This window comes from Rhea pennata, chromosome 3 (assembly GCF_028389875.1).
Source record: "Rhea pennata isolate bPtePen1 chromosome 3, bPtePen1.pri, whole genome shotgun sequence".
Taxonomy (NCBI): Eukaryota; Metazoa; Chordata; class Aves; order Rheiformes; family Rheidae; genus Rhea; species Rhea pennata.
Window position 1 is genome coordinate 32497737 of NC_084665.1, and position 23247 is coordinate 32520983.

Genomic DNA, 23247 nt, shown 5'->3' on the forward strand with positions numbered 1-23247 from the left:
ATTAGAAAAGAAACAATTGGCACTTGTACCAAATAGTTTCTTCATTTTTATCAAAGCACAAAACTGATAGCAACTACATTCTATTTTTGCAAGATCAGACAAGAGGAAGTCACTCACTGTCCCAACCCAAAAATATCAGCAGAGACATATTGGGCAGTATTTAATCTGAAAGTATGTAGTCTTTCAAGCCACAGCCAAAATTTAGCAAAATTAACTAATGCTACCTTCACTTTTTAAAATCATTTGTTTACTCTCAGCACTTGAAACTGACAAGTAAGCACTTATTTCTTTGAAAAACTTCAAGCATCTTGTGTAAAAATAGCATAAAAATGCCAAATATTTTTGGAGGATATTTGCAAAACAATTACCACATACATGCACTACACTGAAAATTAAATCTTTATCAGATATTTTCCCTTTGTTTTTCCAACAATCAGAAACAAAAACACAAGAGAGTCTAAACATAAAGACAGTCCATCTTCCTGGGACAGCAAAAAAGGTGCTGTTCCAAGTGCTATTCCACAGTGAAAATTGTCTCACATCGTCTCATCAGAGCTTCAACCTCTTTAGCCTGCTAAATTTTGCTCAAGGGTGATGAACACCTCATTGCTTGTAGTAAGATTTCTTGTAGTAAAGAAATACATCTATTACTAGAAGCTAGAAGGAAACAACCTACTCTATGCAAAATAAGTAATAGTTTATAACTTATCCAATAGTGTAGTAAGACTCAAGAGACCATAACTTTCCTGGAAGCCACCACACCCTTTCAAGTATACATTTCACTCAAAACACAATTATTTTAAAAAACAGCTTTTCATAATCGCAATTGCATTCAGAAGAGTCAGGCTGGTTAAACTTCATACTCACTTGCACAAAATGCATGTTAAAAAAATCTACCTATAGATACAGATGGAATGCAAATTTTCTTAAGTAACTTAAGTAGAAAAATTCAGTTTAAACTGCTTAAAGGAAAAAGATCAAAGTGAAACTTCTGAATACTAACTGCACTACTGTAAGAGTATTTCACTGTATAAAACAACTATTTCAAGAAATACTAATGTAAAATGCCTATTTACATTAAAAAGGGAAATGCTCAGATGAAAGGGAAATATCATATATACTATATACTGTTATCAACTTCTTGATAATACAAAAACTAAAACATGACTGCTTATGAGGAAGCAGGGTAGTAAAGTTATAAACATCTTACTACAACTCGATAGTGAATTTGTAAGTTAAAAATCTGCTCCAGAGAGTCTACACTCTCTTGATCACTCTTTGTATAGGTTTCTTTCAGGAAAAAAAGTAATTGTAATATAGTTCAGTATCAAATAGAGAGCTTGAAATAACAGAGAAACGGACAGGTGCAAAACATAAAATAGCTGCATTTACAAATCAATTGCATAAGAATTCCGTAATTAATCTCAATATAAATATAGAATAAGTACATATAACTAAACAAGTATGAAAGCTGCAGCTTTGCTGTATTCACTCCTTAAGTGGATAACGTGAAAGTACAGAATTTTATATCACTGTATTCTTTTTGAAAATCTGCCTGCTGCAACACATCAGACTACTTTTAAAAATAAAATAATGTTCACTGAGTAAGAAGAGGCCTGCAACATAACTTGATGCTCAAGCATGGACTTTGAGGGACAGCTGTAGGGAAGAAAATTTCTCAAAGGCAACAACCACCAGACACACAACTTTTGAACCATTGTCACAAGCCACAGAAAAAGCAGCAACCTCTTAAATAACTGAATTCTACATTATACATTAATTAAATACCTTCATACGGAACATTGTCTTCTATTTCTAAATTAATCTACTTCAACAATTTTCCCTATTCAATATCTTTCCCATGATTGTATGTGTAAATGCTAAGAAAAATACCTTTGTCGTAATTCAGTTGGCTATGAGCAGATTTTAATATCTAATTAATACGGGTCATTATTTCAAAGAGACACCACTTGAGATAAACTGAGTGACAGCGTATGACATTGACTCAATTGACAGCACTATTTTCTTGGGGTCTGGAACAAAGTAATATCCTATGCAACAGTTAAATGCTTTGATCCATTCGGACATCTCAAAGAACGCCTTTCATTAATGCAACAGAGTTGCCTTCCAAGGTTTTCTTATCACCAGAATCAGTGCTGCTAGCAGTGCTACATTTCAGAGGCGATCTAACACCAAGGTTCTATTTTTGTTCGCTGTGGAGTCCACAGCCCTTTTTAACAAGAAAAAAGATAATGGCTTTCCAAACTTGATAAAATTCTACTTTGGGTAACTATGTACCACCTAACTTTTGTCTACTATTTCTATTGAAAAGTTTCCCTTTTTCTTGCCATGCCATACGGCCGAGCACAATTAAGGGGTACTCACATTTCTTTCTTAGGCACTCTGCATTAGTAGCGGCCACAGAATTCCTACGAGTAAGACTTGATCTTGAAGGCCCTACCAATGGATGTATATGTAGGTAAGCATCTGATGAGACTGCCTAAAAAGTTTGTAAAACGCACTGACATTATAGAACTGTAACATACTATTACAAAATATTTATATATCCAAGCACTGCAGAACAATAAGAATTTTTCCTCACCATGACATTTCCCTCCCATCTTTCCAAGCAGTGTAGATTAATATATCACCATACTTCATAGCTTTGATCAAACATAAGTTCTTTAATACAGTTCATAAGACACAACAAAACTAAGTAGTCAGTAAATGAAAACACGTGCAAAATACATTCCTTACTGAAAACATCAGACATATTGATTGACTTTTCAAACAATACCAAGACTTAAAATATATCTAAAATACATGATTGCCATTTACAAATCAAAATCAATTAACATAAGCTATAAACCTGGAATTTGAACTTGCAAAAGTGAAACAAAAGGGAAATTCCTTCCATTTTTGTTTTGGAATGACAAAAGCAAAGCTCCAAATAGGGAATACCTTGGAGATGCTGCAATATTCAAAATACTACCATCAATCCTTACTAACCACAGCTCCAGTTTCTAAAACCTAAAAAACAAGAACTGATGGACAAAAAAAAATGCAGTCTGTTTTTTTATTTTATGGACACTGTAAAGCACCGATTTACCAGGGAAAGTTGTGTACTACGTTAACGTCTATTCTTCTATCAGAGTTAACAGTGTGGTACATGATGCTGGAGCAGTCATGCAGCTGCTCCCCTTGACTCTCATCAGCGTGAACACATTCAGAAGCCTCTAGAAGTTTTCATTTTCACAGTTTATACATACTGAGATGATTACCATAAGGACTTTAACTTCTTAAAAATTATAGTAGAATTGTACTTTTTTTTAATTCTTAAAAATTCTTCCACATAAAACATTTAGAATTGTTTAAATCATAAAATATTTGCATGATCCGTAATAAATTTAAGCTAGCCTAAGGTGAGCTTGTGTTTACACCCCTTTCATAAGTGAATAAATGTACATTCACTGTTTAAAACTAAAGTTTATAAAATGGCAGTATTTACAAATGGTGATAATCATTTCATTGAGACCCCAGAAATTGCTTTTTAGTTACTTTCAGTCATATAATACTTTCAATGCCTCTTCCTCATCTTCAAGTTCCACTTTTTATATTTAAAGCCTGATTCAGTACCAATGTAACTGAAGAGAGTTTTACAGTTAACTTCCTAGGCCTCATTCCCGTTATTTTGCCTTAACTGCTCTCCCTTTTTTCCTTCGTTTATTCCCAAATCTCTGTTCCTATATTTCTATTTGTTCACACTGCTATCACCTACATTAGGCTCTGCCTCCTATTTCTTCTCCATTAGGATTTCTTTTTCACAAAAACTTAAAGAAATTGAGACTGTAAAAGGGTTTGAATATTTGCATGATGTGAGGATAGAAGAATAGAGCAGATCAATGGTGAGTTCTGTGGGGTTTTTTTTGTTTTTTGTTTTTTTGACTCTTGAAGCCCTACAAGTTTTTCTTCAGAGACAGTACCCAGTAGCATTAAAAAGTATGGTGGATTGAGGGTTTCTTCTTGCTAATCACCTCTTGTGATCCTCTCAGAAACAGTTTACAGAGCCCTAGAAGTCCTGTCTCACAAGATAAAGACCACAGAATTAGATTGTGAGTTACAGAAGAAAATTCTCTATAATTCTGTGATGTAACCATATTATGCTCTGTAAGTAATTTTATACTGTTTATCTGCTAAGATACATCATAAAGTAGTAATTTGTAAAGAATTTAATCATTTTGTATTTCCACAGTGACATGTAAATTCACAATATTCTCTCATAAACCGATATATTTATAACAAATAAATATAACAAAAACCTTTCCTGCAAATATAACAAAAACTCTTCTATGCATGAGATTTCAAATTTCAAAGAAATGTCAAAGAATTATTTGCTTATAGATCTCGTTTTAAAATAATATTTTCAAGAAACTTATTTTTAAGAAAAAAACCTAAGAGCCATTAAGAAATAATTCTCAAATAAATGCAGAAACTTCATTATACCAACTCCAAACAACCTCAACCCATAAACAAGCCTGAACATAAAAAAGAGGCACATATCAAAGCATTTGTGTGTTCCAGAACAACATAAAAATTAAACATTGCTAGCACTTGCCTGTAACGGAATCTATTCCTTTAAACACGATATGGGACAAGCGCCCTCAGGGGCTGTACTTCGCGTTCTAGACTCCAAGTTCAATACAGTTACTGAAGAATTTGAACCACTGGGTTGAGGGAGCAGTCGGCGTGTTCGTTTTTAAGTTAACCTCTTAGTAAACATTCAGGCTTTATCAAAGTAAACTTGAGGTTTTTCAGTAAGATCACTGGACAGAAACTTTAGACCTTTTAAAAAAAGTATCTCTGAAAACAGTCAGCCAGAAAACACTGCTTTAAACTATTTTAATCTATTTTTTTAAAAGCGGACACCATAAGGAAGTCAGTGGGCACAGAACAGAATCTTTTCTACCACCTGATCAGTTGATGCCTTCATTACTGAACTACAGCTGTGTTTTCTTTCTCCTTTTTGCATTCTTCTTCCAAAGACGCAATAGGAGAGATGTAGGATAGCTCCCATCTCAGCCTTCCTAGGAGACTAATTCAAGAGAAAACAAGGTCTAGCATGAATGGAGGGTTTCTGCTGCATAACTGCTCACCCTGTGTCACATAATTTCCAGGCCTAAATGCCAAATCAGATAGAACTAATAACAAGGTTATAGCTTCTTAGACCTCCCAGTAAATTTGCACTCAGTCACAGCACCTTACAGGTGATGAGAGGAGGGAATGATTTTTTTCAAACTAACTATAGCATATATTTCAGATCTCCTTTCTGAAAAGGCAGCATAACTGTCAAAAAACCCAACCTCCAAACTGTCCCTGACACCTTAATAAAGCAGCCTACAAAAGCACATTAAACAAAGTTTTCAATACTGTTTTCAATCAAAGTTTAAACAATAGTCATGTCTGGTGGTGCTCAAGAAATTGAAGCTTGGCTGTGGTCTATGACACAAAAATATTGAGTCCTACTGGATTAGGTTATCATTCAAAAATGAGCTCCATAAAACTAGAGTAAAAAACAAAAGAATAGTAAGTAGTAGTTTGTACCAAAATGATGATTTGGACACCTAGATCCAAAATAATATCAGGCTTTGAATTCCATTCTCAAATAAGTACCTAAATCATGGATATGATCAGATGCTCATTTCCAGAAGAAAAATGGAATTTCTGACACCTCCCACGTTTGATTTTTTTTTTTTTTTTTTTTTTTAATCAGCCACCTTGGGAGTCTCCGTCTCTTTGCACAACAGCTAAAATGACTCTACTTCTAGCACTTCACTTCTGCCATGTATGATTCATGGCAGTTACACATCGGAGTCCCTTCGTACACGTGCATCTCAAACTTTACTTCTCCTCTGAAAATCACTAGGTATCCTTCTAGATTTAGAAATAAAAAGAGTAACTTAGCTTATTTCAAACACTTGGCCCCATAGCCAGTTGATGGGGCTGATCTTGAGGGAGGTCAGATAAATGAAAACTTAATTTTGTCTTATTTAGCGTATTCATGACTACAGGTAATATCATACAAATTTATCTTGAAGTATGTAATTTACAGAAAAGATCAAGTAAGCAAGTGATAAACAGGAAAGAGTATTCATAACTCTAGCTTACTGCTGAAAAACAGCACTATCAAGTGGCAGTGATGAAAGTGTTCTAACAAGATTATTATTGCCAACAATGTGACAAATTAAATCCCCCAAACTAGAAAATGGTAATAAAGCAAAAAGGCAATCTAGCTAGTATGTCAGCTCCAGATATACTGGAAACATTTAAAAACATACTGATGTAGTAAAATCCAGTCCTGTAAAAATATCTGAACTGTTGCTTGGGTATTGGGTTTTCTTTTTTGATAAGGAACTCAAACACTTACCCAGACTTCAAGTCTGTAATCCGTAAACAGTTAGTAGCATCCAGTCCTACTTTTCCATTTCTGACCACACTGGAAATAAAAGGCGAGAGTGCTGGCGAAATTCTGTTCAAGGCAACTTCAGGTGACATTTTAGTATGTTCCTCTTTCCTGTTGTCTTGAGCTGTACAGAAGGGGTAAGGGGAAAAGAAATCCTACTTATTTGACGTAAATTCACATATACTGTGTCGATATCAAAGGAAAAAAGCTATGGACTCAAATGAGCAGGAACATAAAGCAACTGAAGTGTGAACAGGAAAAATGAATACAGTAATTTTATCCTCCTACCTTAGCAACAGGCATGGATGCCTGTTTATTCAATCTCAACATAAAACTAGACCCACTTCCTAGGCTCCTGTAATTAAGATCCTACCCCTACCAAGAAGTCGTCATAAGGAGGCCATCCTGACCCTTCACAGCCCAGCCATTGGGAGCCCTTCCATGCACAGTCTGCGACTGACAACCCCCACTGGGCTGTTGTTCTGCTCCCTCTAGATCCACGGGACTTTCGCTATCACTTGCGGTGGGACTAGGATTTTATTCTCTCCACATTTTCACTTGTAATTTCTAATACAACTATCGTTAGCATAACCATAATCATTATTATCTTTACATTACTCCATTAAGCAGCTATATATAGCATTTTAGATTTCCATTTAAAGGCTTTTCTTTCACACTGCTTTTCTTTCAAAGGTATCACTGTACTGTTTGAAAGGCACCATCATTCATGAAACACAGAGCAGGACGTACACAGATTTTTAAAGTGCTTGCAATTGTGTCACCCTATACTAAATCAATTAAGCCATTAAGTCAGCACACTTTAAGAATCTGTTCTATTTAGTTGAAATGCAGAAACTGAACATGCACATATTCTAGCCCATTACAACACAAAAAGACTAGAGAATGTGGACAAACACAGTCTGCCAGAAGAAGAGAAAGTAAGGAAAGGAGCAACTTATTACAATGCTAACAATATATTTCATCATACTCTTAGGCACTTAATGTAATCTGAAAATTAAACTTTGGAGTTCTAGAAAAATATAGCCATAGATGTCTCAAGGTAATGCAAATATGCCACTGAAAAGTTAGGTGGAAGAGCCCATACTTTAAATCTGATCATTAAAAGATACTTTAAAAAAACACCAATTAATACAGCATTCTCTTACAGAATTATTCTGGGTAAGACTTCACAATGACTTCATTGTTCATTTACATTCACAAATAATATGGATTGCTGTATTAATAAGTGTTTTATAAGGAGCATGAACAACTCACTGCAACAGTTGCAACTCACAATTTCATAATCCAAATCTTTTGTTGTTGTTTCTAACACTTAGTTACAAGAACTAGCTGGTAATTAATGGATTTCCTACAAACTGATAATTCTCTAATTGATAGAAACATGAAACATTTGATTTAGATATACTGTTCTTAAGAAATTCATTCACACTGAAGTACTGCGAACGAATCCTCCAGAAAGAGGAATTATCCTAGTTATTCTGAATGTATTTGAATAAGGTAAAAGCACTCTAAGAAAAAGGAAAATACTAGTAAAGGAAGATTTCCTACATACAATAATTAATATGCTGACTCTTACATTTTACCGCAGCTAAAGAAGCACATGAAATATCTCTGTGCATATACACGTGTGCGTGTGTGTGTATATATATTTTATATATATATATATATATATATATATATATATATATGATTTTTTCTTCATATTGGCAGATTTATCATAATTGTCAATGGCTAACAGCTTAAGTTTGCTTAGTAAACACCAGCAGCAACTTATGATGCTACCTTCTGTTTGTGACTTCTTTTCTCCCCAAAACTACTGCCTATTCACCTTTATTCTTCCCCAGAGGAACTGACAGAAGAGAACACAAGCCTATACTTGTCCTATTTTAATACAAAGTCCAGTGGCTTAGCTTGAACTGCTAATAAAAATGAGTTTAAGCTAAACTGATAGATTTTGCTCTAGAGTGGCTGCAACTGGGCACACATTTCATTCTGCCAGCTCCCTCTCAGAAACTTCAGGCAGAGCAGCAGGTTGGACAGTTGAAGGTAAGCACTTCTTAAACCACAGCTACATGAAATCATGCTAAAAGACAAGTTCTCTCTAGCATTTTTGAAGGTATACATGAATATCTCAAAATAAGTTTTGATAATATGACACATTTTGGGGGATGATAAATAGTATGAGGGCAAAACTTTGAGACATAGACGATATATTTGGCAACCAAAGCCAAATACAGACAGACACAATCAACTATAGGATGGCATTCTTTATCTTCACACTAATAAAACACAAAGATATTGTCAAAACAAGGTGTAAGTAACTCCTAAGCATTTTCTTTTATTTCTTGCATCATTTCTTTCAGATCCGCAATACCTTGACAAAACAAGCCAATTACCACACAGGGGGTCACTATCAACCAGACTTACTGGTTTATTTTGTAAACAAAAGGATTTACAAACTATAAAACAATTAGTATCATTCCCCTAAGTTTTAGTTCTCACGCATAGAAATTTTTCCCACTTTAATCTTCCTGCAATACTGGAAACTGACTGCAAACATACTGAGTTGACCCAATGAAATAGAAAGTGAAATTCACCGTAGAGTTTCCCTCCCAAAATATTTGGGAGAACAAATTAATAGATTAATCCTTTCAGATCTAGAAGCCTATCATAACTCTTTTAGACAGATTTATCATATGCTTTAAGTCTTCACAGTAATCATAAACCTGAGGGACTGCTTCAGGCACCCTCCAGGAAGATGCAAGACACTTTGTTCCCCCAGCACTGGGTAATAAACGTATGGGTACTGCATAAATTAAGCTATACGAAAGATGAATATTCTGACGGACAGGAGGCAAAAGGGATTATTCTGAAATGCGAGTGAAGCTGTTCTAGCTAACCTTGTCATTTCCCTCCTTGCAATGTTTTTGTGCTTTTCATTTTGAGGGTCACAGTAACACATTTTTGGGCCAAAGGGCAAAAGGGGGGGGGACACAGTAGTAGCTCGGGATTGCTACCATGCCTTCCCACCTCCTGCCACGACCCCAAACGCGAACTACAGCGCAGATGAACAGGGAGCCGCAAGGGCCAGGCTAACCGGCACACCGCGGGCTCGCAAACGCCCTCGGCGGTAACGAGGGCTACGCCGACCCGCGACGGCAACACTCCCTCCTGCCCCGCTGCGGCTACCGGCTCTGAGCGCTGCCCCGCGGGGCAGGACGGGCCGCCCCCCCCGAGGCTGGGCCCGGGGCTGGGCCGCCCCGCGGAGGCAGGCCCAGGCCCGGGCCCGCCAGCACGCCGCGAGGCCTGGGCCGGCCCGCGCCCGCCGCCGCCCCCGGCCCGCGCTCCCCGGGCCGGGCCGGGCCGGGCCGGGCCGGGCCGGGCCAGACCCGCCGCCTCTGCCGGGGCCGGCCGGGGCGCTGCGCCTGCCCGCCCCCCGCTGCCCCCCCCTCCCCCCGGGCCCCGCCATACCTACGGCGGCCGGAACGCAGCCCCTAGCAACGGCCGCGCGCCTTACGCAGCCACCCGCGCCCCGCCGTGCGCGCCGCCGCCGCCGTGCGCGCTCTGCCCCCCTCCCCCCGCTGCTGTCGCCGCCGCCGCCGTCGCCACGGCCGGGCGCGGCCCCGCGCCCGCGGCTCCCCAGGCCCGCAGGGGGCTTCGCCGGCCTCGATATTGGCGGCCGCGGCAGTGCCTGGGCGGGCTGGCGTCGCGCAGGCGTGGGGCTCGCGGGAGGGAGCAGCGAGGGCCCGCGGGCTCTGTGTGGCCGGAGCGGGTCGCGGGTCGCGGGGGAGGGGGGCCGTTGCCAGCAGGCGCTCGGCACGGGCACCCGCGCGCCGCCCGAGGGCCCCCGGCCGGCGGCTGCCCCCGCCCGTTGCCCCTGGCAACCGGGGAGGCCGCGGAGCCTGGCGCCGGGCCGGGGCCGGTGCGGGGTGTGGGGTGCGGGCGCGCCGCGGCCCGCTGTGGTCGGGCCTGGCTACGGCGCCATGGCCGCCGAGGTGGTGGTAGTGGGATCCTGCATGACCGACCTGGTCAGGTTAGTACCGCAGGGCCCCTCGGCGGCCGCCCGCCCGCCCGCCCGCAGCCTGCCCTGGTGCCCGCGCCCCCGCGTATCGCTGCCCCGGGCAGGGCAAACGCGCCGGGCGGCGGGTGCAGCCGCGCGGAGCTCGGGGCCGGGCCGGCGGGGAGCGGGAGCCGGAGCCGGGGGCTGGCGGCGGCGAGGGCAGGGGGAGGGAGCAGGGCCGAAAAGGCGAGGCGGCGGCGGCGAGGGCCGGGTGGTGTCAGCCCAGCCCCGCGAGCAACGTCGGAGGGAAGAGTGTGGGAACGGGGAGAGGTTTGAACGTGTTGTCTGCTGGGGCTTTGATCAGCTGTCTGTAACTTAAGGCAGAAGCGGGATTTGGGTTTGTGTTCTCAGCTGTGCGAGGTGGCTCGGCGCTGTCTTTGCCAGAAAAGCAGCATTTCGTGGCAATCTGCATAGGAAATCTCGGAGTCTGCTACTCTTTATCAGTACAGAAGCTTGACACGGTTTTAAGAGTGTAAATAAAACTGGTCACCTGTAACTTGTTTTCAGTTCAAAGTACTTGTCCTTGCTAGAAAAGTAAAGGAGAAAACCTACTACTGTAGGGAAACTGGAGTTAGTGCCATGATAAAATAGGTTATACTTTGATTGCTTGCAGACTACATTTTACCTGAGTTTGAAAGAAGAGCGAGAGAGTCAGAGAAGGCCTCCTCTGTTCATACCTGTACAGATTCAGAAGTGGAAATGGGAAACCCTCAAAAAAAAAAAAAAAAAAAAAAAAAAAAAAAAAAAGGCCCTCTGCACCCTAAAGTTGGCTTCAAAATTCTGTAATTCTGTTTTTTAAATGAATGCGTTCGTTCCTTTTGGTTCGTCTTCTGGGCATTTTGCTTTTAGGTTTAGGCACTTGGGTTTCATTGCCCTTTTTTTTCCACATAGGTAAAATTTAGAAGCTTTTAAAAATGGAAGTAGAGAAGCTCATGAATGCTCCTGATTCCAGTAGCCTGAGTTTTATGATAAATACTGTATATCAGAAGACTTCAAAGAAAGTTGCAAGGATTAGCAGTGATGCAAATACTAACCTAAACTGCCTGACTTTGTCAGCACCAGTAAACTTGCAAATCAGTCCTTGATTTGCACTATTTTAAACACATCTGTTTTAAGACTATATATGCAGACTTTGTTAAAACAGAATTTAAAAATATATCTGTCTGGAATGCATCAGCTTGTCCTGCTGGGAGTTCTGCAGTAAGAAACACAAACAATTTCTCAATCTGAATCAGCAGACACTTATATCAAAGCCTATGAGTCAAGAAAGCGTAGAATACATGGTTAGAAGAATATTCTGAGGAGTAAGTACAATTTAAGCATAGACATGCATTCTAAAAATTATAAAAAAGTTAGATAGTCATAGATCCTGTATCAGAAAGATCTAGTGCTTTATGTAATCTGCAGAACACATTGGCAGTTTTCCCAAAAGAATAGTTGTCTTGCAAGTCAGAGTAAGATCTTGTAGAACTCATATTGTCATATATATATATATGTGCATGATCAGATGTGTGTGACGTATATTGAAATATAAAACGTGGTGCTTCAGCCTCAAGAAGTTCCTTTTAATGTCAGTCTAAAATGTGAAAAAAGATCAAAAAGTCCACTGGTTTAAATATGGTCATTTATTTGAAGCCTTTTTAACTAGCCTTACTGTAGCTGAAGGTTAAAACATAGGTTGTAGTTACAGATGCTGTTACACTAAGATTAAGTGGCTGAAAGAAAGCTATCTCTCTTTTTCACTCAGCTGAGAGGGTTTCTTAAACAGTACAAATGCTGTCAGAAGAATGTATCTGACTCACTGTTATTAGCCTGTACTTTAAGGAGCAGTGAAGGGCTTTTTATTAGTGATAAGCTAATTTGATTCAACGGGAAAAGAATGGACTGCCTCATTCTGTTAATAACTCAGAACTTCAGGCACTTCATAAGCTAGGGAAAATAGTGGGGTTTAAGTTTAGTGGAGAAGTTCAATCTCACTGAAAACTCTACCTAATAACAATGTAGACACAGTTTACGTGCATCCTGGGATACAAAAATCTTGGTGAATGCCTGAAAATCTTAAACTGTAAGCTAGGATGCCCCTAGATGGGGAACAAAACTGTGACTAGCAGAGAATGATGAGTAAGTTTCTTAGATATGGTTAAAATTGCCAGATTAGGATTAGGATTGATGCCAGTAGAGTCCCTCTTGACTGTCTTTAGGTCTGGGATTTAGCAAGGGCTGTATATTCTAGGTTTAAAGCTAGGGTTCATTTCAGCAGGGACCAAAGAACGTAAGATTTCCATCATTCATGCTGGTATTTCAGTAAGGAAAAGGCCCTGAGAGCAATGATCATGTTAAGTGCTTGTCTGCCATGCATTTGGAAGCGATGGAATAGATTGCATTGGGTATGAATGTCATACAAGTTAGGGAGATCAGGCAAATTTTTGGACACATGGTGTTTGGTAGGCTTATTCATCATGCAAGCCTATCTTTCTTAGAAGATAATCACATTGGTTGAGGCTGTGCCAGGTCTAGACAATGCTATGTTATTACTCAAACTGACAGAATACAATCTTGGCCCTCTGTCTGGAAAACTAGCAGCTAAGAGTGGCAGACTAAGTGGTAAACATTCCTAGGTCTTTACAGGAAAGGTACTAAAAATCTGAAAGATAAGCTTAAAACTGCCATTGGACATATGGTAGCCAGATTCACCACTAGAAAAAATTATCATGTAACGTTTTGACTTGGCACAGTAAACTAATGATTTAAAGACGCATAACCACTGCATGAAATAGAAATATACAATTTGAAATTTGCTATGTCATTTTACGTGATGAATAAGAAAGAAAGAGAAGGGCACTGCCTTCCGTTGAAGACAGTATTCAAATGTAATTAAAAAAAAAATCAGAAGAAAGGATGATATACCTGTATATTATTTTAAGGAGGAGGGGCCCAGTGGTTTGCTTTTCGCTGGAAATTCTTTTATTGTCCTGTAGCACTGCAGTGGCAGAATGTGTTTTTTCCAAAGTGAATTTAGTATAATCAAAACAGCCTCACGTACATACATGCAGTAAACCACACTCTTTTGGCTTAGTAGGACCAGGAACAAAACATATTTGTGGTCACAATAACAATCAACACTTCATTGGCAATAGCAAGCAATAGTAGTAGAAAACAAAAACAGCATTATTCTGTATGATCTAGATATCAAACCAGACGAGTACCATCTATAATATTATTTAAATAGTTTCTGCTCTGACTCATATTTGCAAACTGGTCGTGGCAGTGGTGTTTTAATTGATCAGGACAAGACTAAACACATAAACCAATGAGAGTCAGGCACACTAAAAAAATTAGAATAAACAAGAGAAACTTTGGCATAGTAATTGAAGACAGCAAAAGCAAAGAACAAAATGTAGGATGGAGAAAAAGGTCTTTGGATAGTCACAACAGCAACAGTTTCTCACTTGAAGAGAATGAGGCCACAGTCCAAATACTGGAAAACTGTATGTTTGTTAGGACTTTCAAAATTTGAAGTCTTACTTTTTGGTGGACTTCTTTCCTCCTCTTGGATTGCTTTATTAGATTAAATTCATTAGATTCATTAGATTGCTTCATTGAATTCAGTAGAACTTAAAGTTCTGGCTTTCAGCCCCCTGTTGTAACCACTGTCATTAATAATTATCACAACAAGGAAACTGATTGACTGAAATCCTTCTGCAAGGGAAGAAAGACATGGCAGAGAAAACACTGAGCTCCAAAGCAGTGTGTTGCTAGACTGGAGTGAGCAGTGGTGACAAATGCAAATCTAGAATTAACATCCCAAAGTAGAGTGAAGCCTTACAGATGCATTAGGACAGTAATGTCTCTAGGTTGGCACAGCTTGCCTCCTTGCTGTCGGGCTAAATCTCTGCTTGTGTAAAATGGCAAAGGTATCTCTATTAGTGAGATTCTACATCTTGCTCTTAAACCTTGTGGTGGTTACTGGTAGGTGAGGTGCTGAAGCAAATGCTTTATTGGCTTTTTCTAGTATGGAAATGTCCATGAGCCTAAGATGTATCAGTAGTTTCTTTTTTAAAATGTAAATGGGACTATAATGTTAAACTTCTCTGGGGAATATGTAAAGGAATTTTCTTATGTTTGTTTTTTGAGTGAGCAGGGAAAGTCTCACATATGACTTTCTTTGCTTTGTTTCCAGGTCCCTTTCTCCCATGTGTTCTCATTTCCATCATTTCTCATGCATGCACAGTCACCACCTTTTCAATATTTTTTCTTGCTTTTATTTTTTTTTTTACTCCTCAACTACTGCTAGCAGCAGAGATAAGTGGTATAGCATCCTTCAAATCCATTTTCATTTGTGTATTTGTTTTTAGCTGTAATGCTTCCCCTGCAGCAGCCACTCCTCATTCTAGTTAAACTGCCATTGCCAGCAGCATGGGAAAGTGCAACTGTGAAGGAATACAAGCTTAGTCCAGTTGAGGAAATTAATCTTTTGGATCCAGAGAAGGCATCAAGGCATGAGAGAATGTGTCATCTGTGAGTTGTTTGGTTTATGTAATAGTGAAAAATCTGGGCTTGATTTCAGAGCCTGTATTATTCCTGTATCGTCGTCTTTGACCTAGCAAAGTTTGGGTGTATAGTAAATGGATGACAGGCAGGCTCTGTGTTGTGTTGTTCTGTGTTGATTCTTTCAGAGGATCTAAATGTGGTTTGGAGAAACTCCCCTCTGCCTTCTCCTGGCTGGCAGAACGAAAGGAGAGGACTTTATCTAGTCCTCTCCTCTCTCTCCCCTCCCCACCCTAAAGTTAAAAAACATGTTGATGAAATCTTCAATATTGAATTTCAGTAGGAAAATCGTGTTCTCTTCACATACAGCTTTTGAGTATTAGAAATTGCCCAGACATTTATTACCACATGTGGGGCCTGCTCCAAAGCTCATTCAAGTCAAAAGATGTTTTCACTGCTGTGAGTAGTCTTAAAATTGCCCCCACCTCCAACGTCTGTATGACCAGTATATTTCATGTGACAGCAGTCTACAACTTAAGGTTTTAATGTATTAAAAATAGTGGATATTATACTTTGGAGCTGAAAAGCTTTCAGCAAAGTTGATTTAACAAAAGATGACAAAATACGAAAGAGGGAAAAGAGGAGAAAATGTCTGGCTGGATGTTACTTAAATTAACACAAAATAACTCAGCTAAGGCCACCAATTGCTTTTTTTAACCCATTACAAAAGCTGCTTTTGCAAACAAGTTTATGAACTCCAAGTCAGAAACAGTGTGCCATTGATCACAGCTGGCATTCTGTGAAAGAAACTCTTGTTTGTATAACAGAGGATGCTCTGGGTTATATCTAAGAAGCACTGGTGGTGTGTAGAACACCTGCTCAACACTTGTCTTTGGCTCTTATCCATAAAAACTTTTATTTTTCCGTCTTAAATCAAGTTTTGGAAGCTTTAAGAGTCTTGGGAAATATGAATGTGAAATCGACCACACAGTGTCATTTGCCTTAAGAGCAGAAAAAGAGTTGCTTTCTGGATTCCATTTAATTAAAATCTCACTACTTTTTTGTTTGGTGTCTTCATTTTGTGACCTATAATTAGGCACTGTCTTTCCTTCCAGAAGCAGTTCCATTTCAGCAATAGCTAACATGGCTCTTGTTTTTTTAAACTTGTTTAGTTTGTTTTTTTAATAGTATGTAGTTGGTAGTGCTTTTGAGCTAAAGAATAGTCCCCATAGTATTCCAGTCAGGCCTGTACTACATGAATACTGTAGCTGAAGTCATGGCTTCCCAATAACCCCGAGGCAGCACCTGGTATTTGCCCTACTATGCATTTGGAAAGCATTTTGGAGATTATGAGTTGAGAGTCTGCCTTGTAGAAAGACAGGAAAAAGCTAAAGAGAAGTTGGAGGAAAGTTTTAAAAAATAATAGGTGAGGTATGAGGTTTTATTGCAGAAAGTGTGAGGATACTGTGGAGTTGGAGTTGAGATAAAAGGCAGGAAAACTGCAGCCTTAGGATTGTCACATACTGACAGCTCCCCAGCTGTCCCTCTGCTTTTCTGCTGCTTTTTCTGCCAGCTCTGGCTGCCTGCTCACTTTCTGCAGTTTCCTCACATGGCTGCATGGCAAGGTTCAGGGAGAAGCTCTGTTCTAGTCTTGGTATCTTCTCCCTGCAACAGAATTTTGGAGATACGGCACCCAGTAAGTAGTCTCTTACCGCCTCCTTCCCGTGAATGAGTTCCCAGATGTCTGCTTCTGTTCCTACCAGCTGCAGTGTCTGGGTCTGTTTAAGTTTGTAAATTGCTTTGAGATTCTTCAAGATGAAAGGTTCTACTTAAGTGAGATCATTATCGCCTTCTGCATTTCTCCACTCCCTCTTCTCAGCTTAGGCTTCTTTTCTCAAGGTAGGGTCTTGCACCGCACTCGGTATTTCAGGCTGACAGACACAAGTTTTAAATTCCAGTCCTTGAGTAGTTTGATGCCTCACAGAGTAGTTAAAAGCTGAAGGTTGAATCTATGTATTTTTCTGAGTTGATGCCAAAATACTTAGCACTCGCTGCATTGAGATCTTGATTCTGAATTTGTGTCTAACTTCATGTTGTTTTGTGTGCTTTAAGAAACTATACAGTTCTCTTCCTCCCACTTCTTAAGTACTTACTCATTCTAGGAAGTATTCCAGCTATAATGTTGTTCTGTGATCCTACACTGTATTCTTAGAGCCATACTTTGTTCATGTTCTTGTAGTTAAACTGTAAGCCTGTCAGGGCAGGGATTTCATGTTTGTCTGATGCAGCAAATTTATGGAGTGGAACCCCTATATGTGTTTAGAGAGCTCTTGAATTCGAAATCAGTAATATGGTGTTTGGTCAGGAGAATTTCTGTTCTGTTCAGCTGTACTTCTAGCTGTCATCTTGATCTTCCATATTTTAACCAACTACTGTAATAATTTTTCCCCCCATATAGTATCTTTTTTTTCCCTGTATAGTATTTTTGTGTGTGTTTTCCCAATGTCATTCACATTCCACTGAAATTTCCCTCTTTCCTACTAAAGTGAGGTCATCTTAAACCTGTGTTTTTGATGTTGCAGTCATTTCCATGGCAGTAGACTATGATATCATCAGTGGAGGATTATGCCCTTCCTATGTGTGTTAGCAATTAAAAATTATGGTTTGTGAGATAAAACTAGTGTTTACCAAGCTTTTAAGTTTACTCCATATGAGGGAGGGAAATTATTGCTTAATTCTCAAGAGAGTTCACTTGGGTAATGGAGTAAATGAATTAAGAAGCATTTTGATCCTAGCAGGTGATAAGTTATTTGGGATATATTTTTGATGGCAGAAGAAAATCAGTTACTCCATCTTGTGTTCTCTCACCGTACAAAGAACATTTGTTGGACGCACCATGATGCTCCATATTGTTTTATGGTATTCAGAGCTATTTAATGGCTTGACTTAAAACATCACAATTTTCCAGTCTCATTATATTGGGATTTTTCCCCTTCTAAGGTCAGTAAACTATCCTACACTACCCACAAAAGTAAAACAAGTGCTCATCAGTCTTTGCGTCTCTTTTAAGGGATGCCTATTTGCCGGCTAGCAGTAGCAGAGTCTCTTTGTTAAGTCTTCCTAGGTATGTACACGCTTTCTTATGGGTTGGTGACAGCAGAGACCAGTTTCAAAGCTGTAATGGCAAAGAAAATTCATTCACCGTCTAGTGCAAAGTGTTAGAGAAATTGCTGTTGCTACAAAATGAGTAAGGTGGAGTCACAGTGTAAGTTATTTCATCCCTTAAAATACTTGAGAATTTTTAAGCAAAGGAGGTAGAGTTTTCTAAACAAGCTGGAATAAAGAGGGATGGGAAAAAAGTTAGTTTAAGAATTTTAAAAAAATTAGACCATCAGCCATCAGTATAGGTATTGCAAGACAAGACAAAATTGATAGCTATTTTTAACTTTGAAGTTTAATTTATAGAAATGTGCACATCCTGCTTCTTTTCTCGAATACCAGAAATGAACTGTCATCAGTATCAGTTTAAATAATGTGGATCATGGGATTAGAAAAAAACGTCAATAGGATATCTTCTGATTACATACAAGATTTACATGTGTCCATTTGCTCTGAAGGGCTGGGATGTAGAAAGGAGTTCCTGGAATTATTACCAAGTTAGTAGCTATGCTATGAAGAAACTCTTTCTGTCGTTAAAGTTCATGGAAAAAGAACCAGGCAATTCCAAGTTGGAATGGAGAAAAGTAGGACAGAGTTATTGTGTGTAGACTTGTGAAGACTGAGATTCCTAATGCCGTGGCAGATTTGGCGCATACTGAGCATGCAGTCAGGTGATACTGTGGCAACCTCCTTACTGGGCAGCTTCCCTATCATTCTGCATTCATGCTGAGGTCTCAGTATCCCGTGTCCAGTATCAACATCAGAAGTGAAGGGGTTGTACTCACTTCTGCTACACAAAGATGTCATTTTAACTCAGTGATGCACAACAGCATATGGTCATTGCTTCGCATTGTAACATCCCATTTTACAGATAACACAACTGCTGTCTTTTGCCTTTTGTGGAGTTCTTAGATTTCTGTGCAGTTGCAAGAAATTGGGCATTGGCATTAATGCTTCAGGATATTTCTTTGGCTTTTACTGTAACCTAATGATTCAGATTGAAAATTATGTTGTATTATTAATGTACCTATGATTGTTTGCCTCACTGAATACTTTCCTTCCGCATAAATTACACACTTTTGGTTGTTTTCCTGGCTATTATTGAAAAAAAGGCCATTTACATTAATACTGTTTTCCATACAATATTCCTTATAGTCAAAGGAGAAATTGTCTGAAGAAATTCATTTGAAAATATTTGTTACAATAAATACAGTTCTTGTGCATTATATTGTAACACCCAACACTGAGAACATTATATTTTCTCTCTTTTTATGAGACACAGAATGCTGTGATGAATAGTTTTGTTCCATATTGTTAATGAATTATTTGCTGGCTGTACTGTTAATGGAAATAACCTCCTCCTAGATACATTCCTAGACAAAAATACCTTTGGGTGAATTTTAGTACTCTTGACAGTAAAGAGCTGCTGGCACAAATCAAAAGCTGCAGTAAAAATCTTACAGAGTTGATGGTAACAAATTTGTGTAAAAGCACTCTGGGCAGGCATATATATGATGTTGCCTCCAGGAGTTGTCTGAGCTGCTCTCTCCATAGGAGTTTATCAGTAAGGTTTTGTTTTGCCTGTTTTTTACAGCTCCAGTTGTTAGCCCCTATATCAAGCAACAGTAAGTTATGTGATGCTGACATCCCTGCTTCCTTCCAAGCCTAGTATCATATACTTTGAGCCTGAAGAAAATACAAAATGATTTTTCACCAGTGTATTGCCTAAGTAGGTGCAGTTTTATAGAACACGTTGATCTTGGTGACAGCTAATTATAAAACAAGAAGGTGGTAATGTTCTAGAGTATATCAATAGTTGCTCTCTTACGGTTTTTATTATTCCTTCTTTCCATTTCTGACTTCAGACCATTTCTAATTCTGTGTTTCCTGTACTAGATCAGTAGTATGCCATCCCCCAACCATCTTTGATTTCCTCTAACTTGCCTCCACCTCTCATTGTTGTCTTTTTGCATCATGTTCTTACAGTGCAGTTTTCTGTATTGTTTTTTTTTTCCTGCCTTTCATCTTTCCAAAAATAACTCTTGCTTTCAGAGGGCCATAACTCCTTTTTGCTGATTTACTCCATCCATCACTTTCTATACTTCCTATCCTCTGTCAGATCCCTGTTTATACAAAATACATAAACCTTGATAATATTAATAGTTAAAAAGAAAGAAAAAAAAAAAAGGATGTGTTAGAGCTTAAACATGAAGGATAGAAAGAATTAGGGAGGCCAGGTCAGGTTCAGCACTCAGGTCGAAAGACAGGCATTTTACCTGTTCTTAGCTGTAATGAAGGTGAATATACCTTCTCCCTCTCATTGTCTGATCCTATTAATATTATTAATTGGGAATATCATGTTAGTGTTCCCGCCCCCCCCAAGAAGCAACAAAATGAAAAATGGCCTGTTGAGAAAAGTCATGGTAGTTTTACTGGAGCTAATAGTGCTCCATGTAGAGGCAGTGAAAACGAGCAAGTATGCCATCAGTTTTCATTTCCTGTTGCTAATGAAATTCTAGGCATTAATGAAGACACTGAAGTGGTTTATCAGCCAGATTTATACCTTTTTGATATTTAGAGGTCTATCTTCCCCAAGAGAGCTTAGATAGTGAAAAAGGTACTCACTTAGGGGAGATTTCCTGCTTGTCACAGCTGAACTAACCTTAGTCAAAAAAGCCCAAGAGTCCCCACGTGCACACTCACACACACCCTACAAATTCTCAGCTTTGTTCTAGAAGCTTTAATGTTATTGTAACCCAATAATTTAACAGATGCCTTTATAATTTGATTGGACTTTAGATAGAACCTTTTTTTATTATTAGCTAATTGAGAGTGAGTTTCAAAGTAGTAACTTGTCTAGTGAAAGCATTGAGAATTTGGTATATTATGTTTAAATATATTAATTACCCCTTATTGTCTATGATATGTTGAGCAAGCGTATAGGTAAACTAAGTATTGTTTTAGTTATACTTTTCATTTATGACCCATAGGGATTCTGTGAGAAGCTTCTCATTACAAAGTTGATGAAAACCTGAACACTTGTCAAAATTCTTGTCTTGGGCTGTACTGTACTTGCTGATGACTGGGTAGTTCGGACACATCTGTGATGTTGCTCTTTCTACTGTAGCTTATAAAATGCAATATACTTGTGTACAAAATCCATGTAGAGAATGGGAAGAAGTTGCTTTTTTAATATCTGGAAAAGAGTGAGGACAACACTTGCATTGGACTCAGTAGATGCTATATTTTATACATGATAATAAATCTGAAGCACAGATTACTTTGTTGATTTACTGGTACATAAAAATTGTGATGACAAGAATAAGGATCTTGTGGCCTATCCATTCAACCACTCCACTTTATTCAATGTTTTCTGTGAAATCCCGTCTTTAAGAGGTAGAGAAGAGATTAGTGTTCACTTGTCTTGCTCATCATGTTCAGTTCTTGGACATGTAAATATCAGTCTTTGCTAGAGTTGCACAGGTTTATTTTTTTGTTTTGTTTTGTATTGTTTTTTCTGCTATAACCCTGGTATTTCATCATGATATAATATTCCATTCAACCTAGGACCCGTAGGCAGCCTTCTTCAGTCCTGGGTGAGCACAGTATGTTTCAGAGACAGTCTATTCTAACATCACCATTAGATTGCCTTTAAAATAATTACGTAACTGCAATTCCAAAAATTGTGTAATTGAGAGACATCAATGAAGAACAACGTGGGAGGGAAATAAAGTTAGAGTAGTAATTTTGAAATTTTCCACAATCCTTCTTAAATACAAAACAGATGTTTGGTAAGAATGATGGAATGTTTGCTGAGACTTAAATATCTTACAATAGTTTCATATTGGTTTTTTTAAAATCTTTTTACAGCTTTGAGTTCAGAATTACCCATACCACACATTATGAAATCATCAATGCTATGCCCACCTTTTTCCAAAAAGTTAACTGCTGGTTATATGAGGAAAAGTTACATATTTGTTGTTGCATGAGAAAGCTTTTCACTTTTGGCAGTTAGTCCAGTAAATAATTCCTTTGTGTTGAAGGTTTCATACTCCTAACAAAAATTCAGGAATTTTGATGTCTTGATTATATCCTGCTTTCACTGAAGTGAACTACTGTGTGTTACCATAAATGTTTAACAACATTTGGATGCCTTCTGTTGGTTTCATCTTTAAGTACCTAGTAGGGTAAAATTTGCTTCTGTGCAGAGGGTCAGCAGAAATGTGCACTAACGTTCCTCTTTGAAGGAGGTCTGAAGTGGAATTTGAAGAGCTGTGGAAGTTTGTTTTCATTCTGCATGCAAGGAATTGTGGTCATCTTAAGCTGAGGTTTTAGCTGCACAGTGTTATTTTAGAAGAGGCAGAACTCTCATAAGAAATTATCACTGTTCTGTCCTTCCTACCTGTAGTCTCAGCCATTCATTTCTTTTTCTCCTTTGCTAGGTAATCACGCCAATTGTGTCAGTTCAGTTGTTTACCCACTCAGTAATGAGAAAGTCTGTGTTAAAAAATAAATAAATAAAACAACTTTTATTATGTGCTTGATAAAATACATATTTTCCCTGATGGCAAAGCTGATTGAAAAGATTCTGTATGCTCTGCACCAATTCGTCATTCATTTGTTTGTGCTGTGGAGACGGATTGCAAATTGTATAAAATCATACAGGTCTAAAAGAAACCTCTGAATGGATGACAGCTTAAAGTTTTTGCATCTTACTCTGCCACTGTGCTTCAGCAGTATTCTTTGAATGGACTGCTGTCTTTTAAGAATTTTGCTACGCATCAGTTTGGTGGTATTTTTATGCTGTTCATTACTATGTGCTGGAGAGAGAACCTACAGTAGCAACTATCCAAGAAATAATGATTGATTAATGAATTGCTTGATAAGCTTTTTCTTTTCTTTTCTTTTCTTTTTTTTTTTTTTTTTTTTTTTTTTTAAGAAAAATGTCTCATGTTTGGGGACATGTGAAGAAGAAAAAATAGAGATTTTCTGTAACTTCTGGCCCTTGATAGTTTTTTTCAGTTATTAATGATCTGAAATGAGGCTAAGACCCTAGATT

General features: G+C 38.7%; 2 protein-coding genes across 3 annotated transcripts in view; one reads left to right on the forward strand and one right to left on the reverse strand.

Annotated features, from left to right (window-relative positions):
* BABAM2 (BRISC and BRCA1 A complex member 2) overlaps positions 1-10070 on the reverse strand; it is a 177047-nt gene extending 166977 nt beyond the window's left edge. Inside the window, exons 1-2 of the mRNA XM_062571946.1 lie at positions 9953-10070; positions 6425-6584 (exon numbers count right to left, since the gene is read on the reverse strand). Coding sequence (XP_062427930.1) covers positions 6425-6552 — 128 coding nt within the window. The 5' untranslated portion in view covers positions 6553-6584; positions 9953-10070. The remainder of the gene's footprint in view (positions 1-6424; positions 6585-9952) is intronic.
* Positions 10071-10380: 310 nt separating this feature from the next.
* Positions 10381-23247, forward strand: part of RBKS (ribokinase) — a 69065-nt gene continuing 56198 nt past the window's right edge. The window contains exon 1 of one of the 2 annotated variants that reach the window (XM_062571947.1): positions 10381-10514. In XM_062571947.1, the coding sequence (XP_062427931.1) occupies positions 10465-10514 (50 nt within the window). In that variant the 5' untranslated portion in view covers positions 10381-10464. Of the gene's footprint in view, positions 10515-15034; positions 15060-23247 lie in introns of those variants that run through there. The other variant, XM_062571948.1, reaches the window with a different exon arrangement.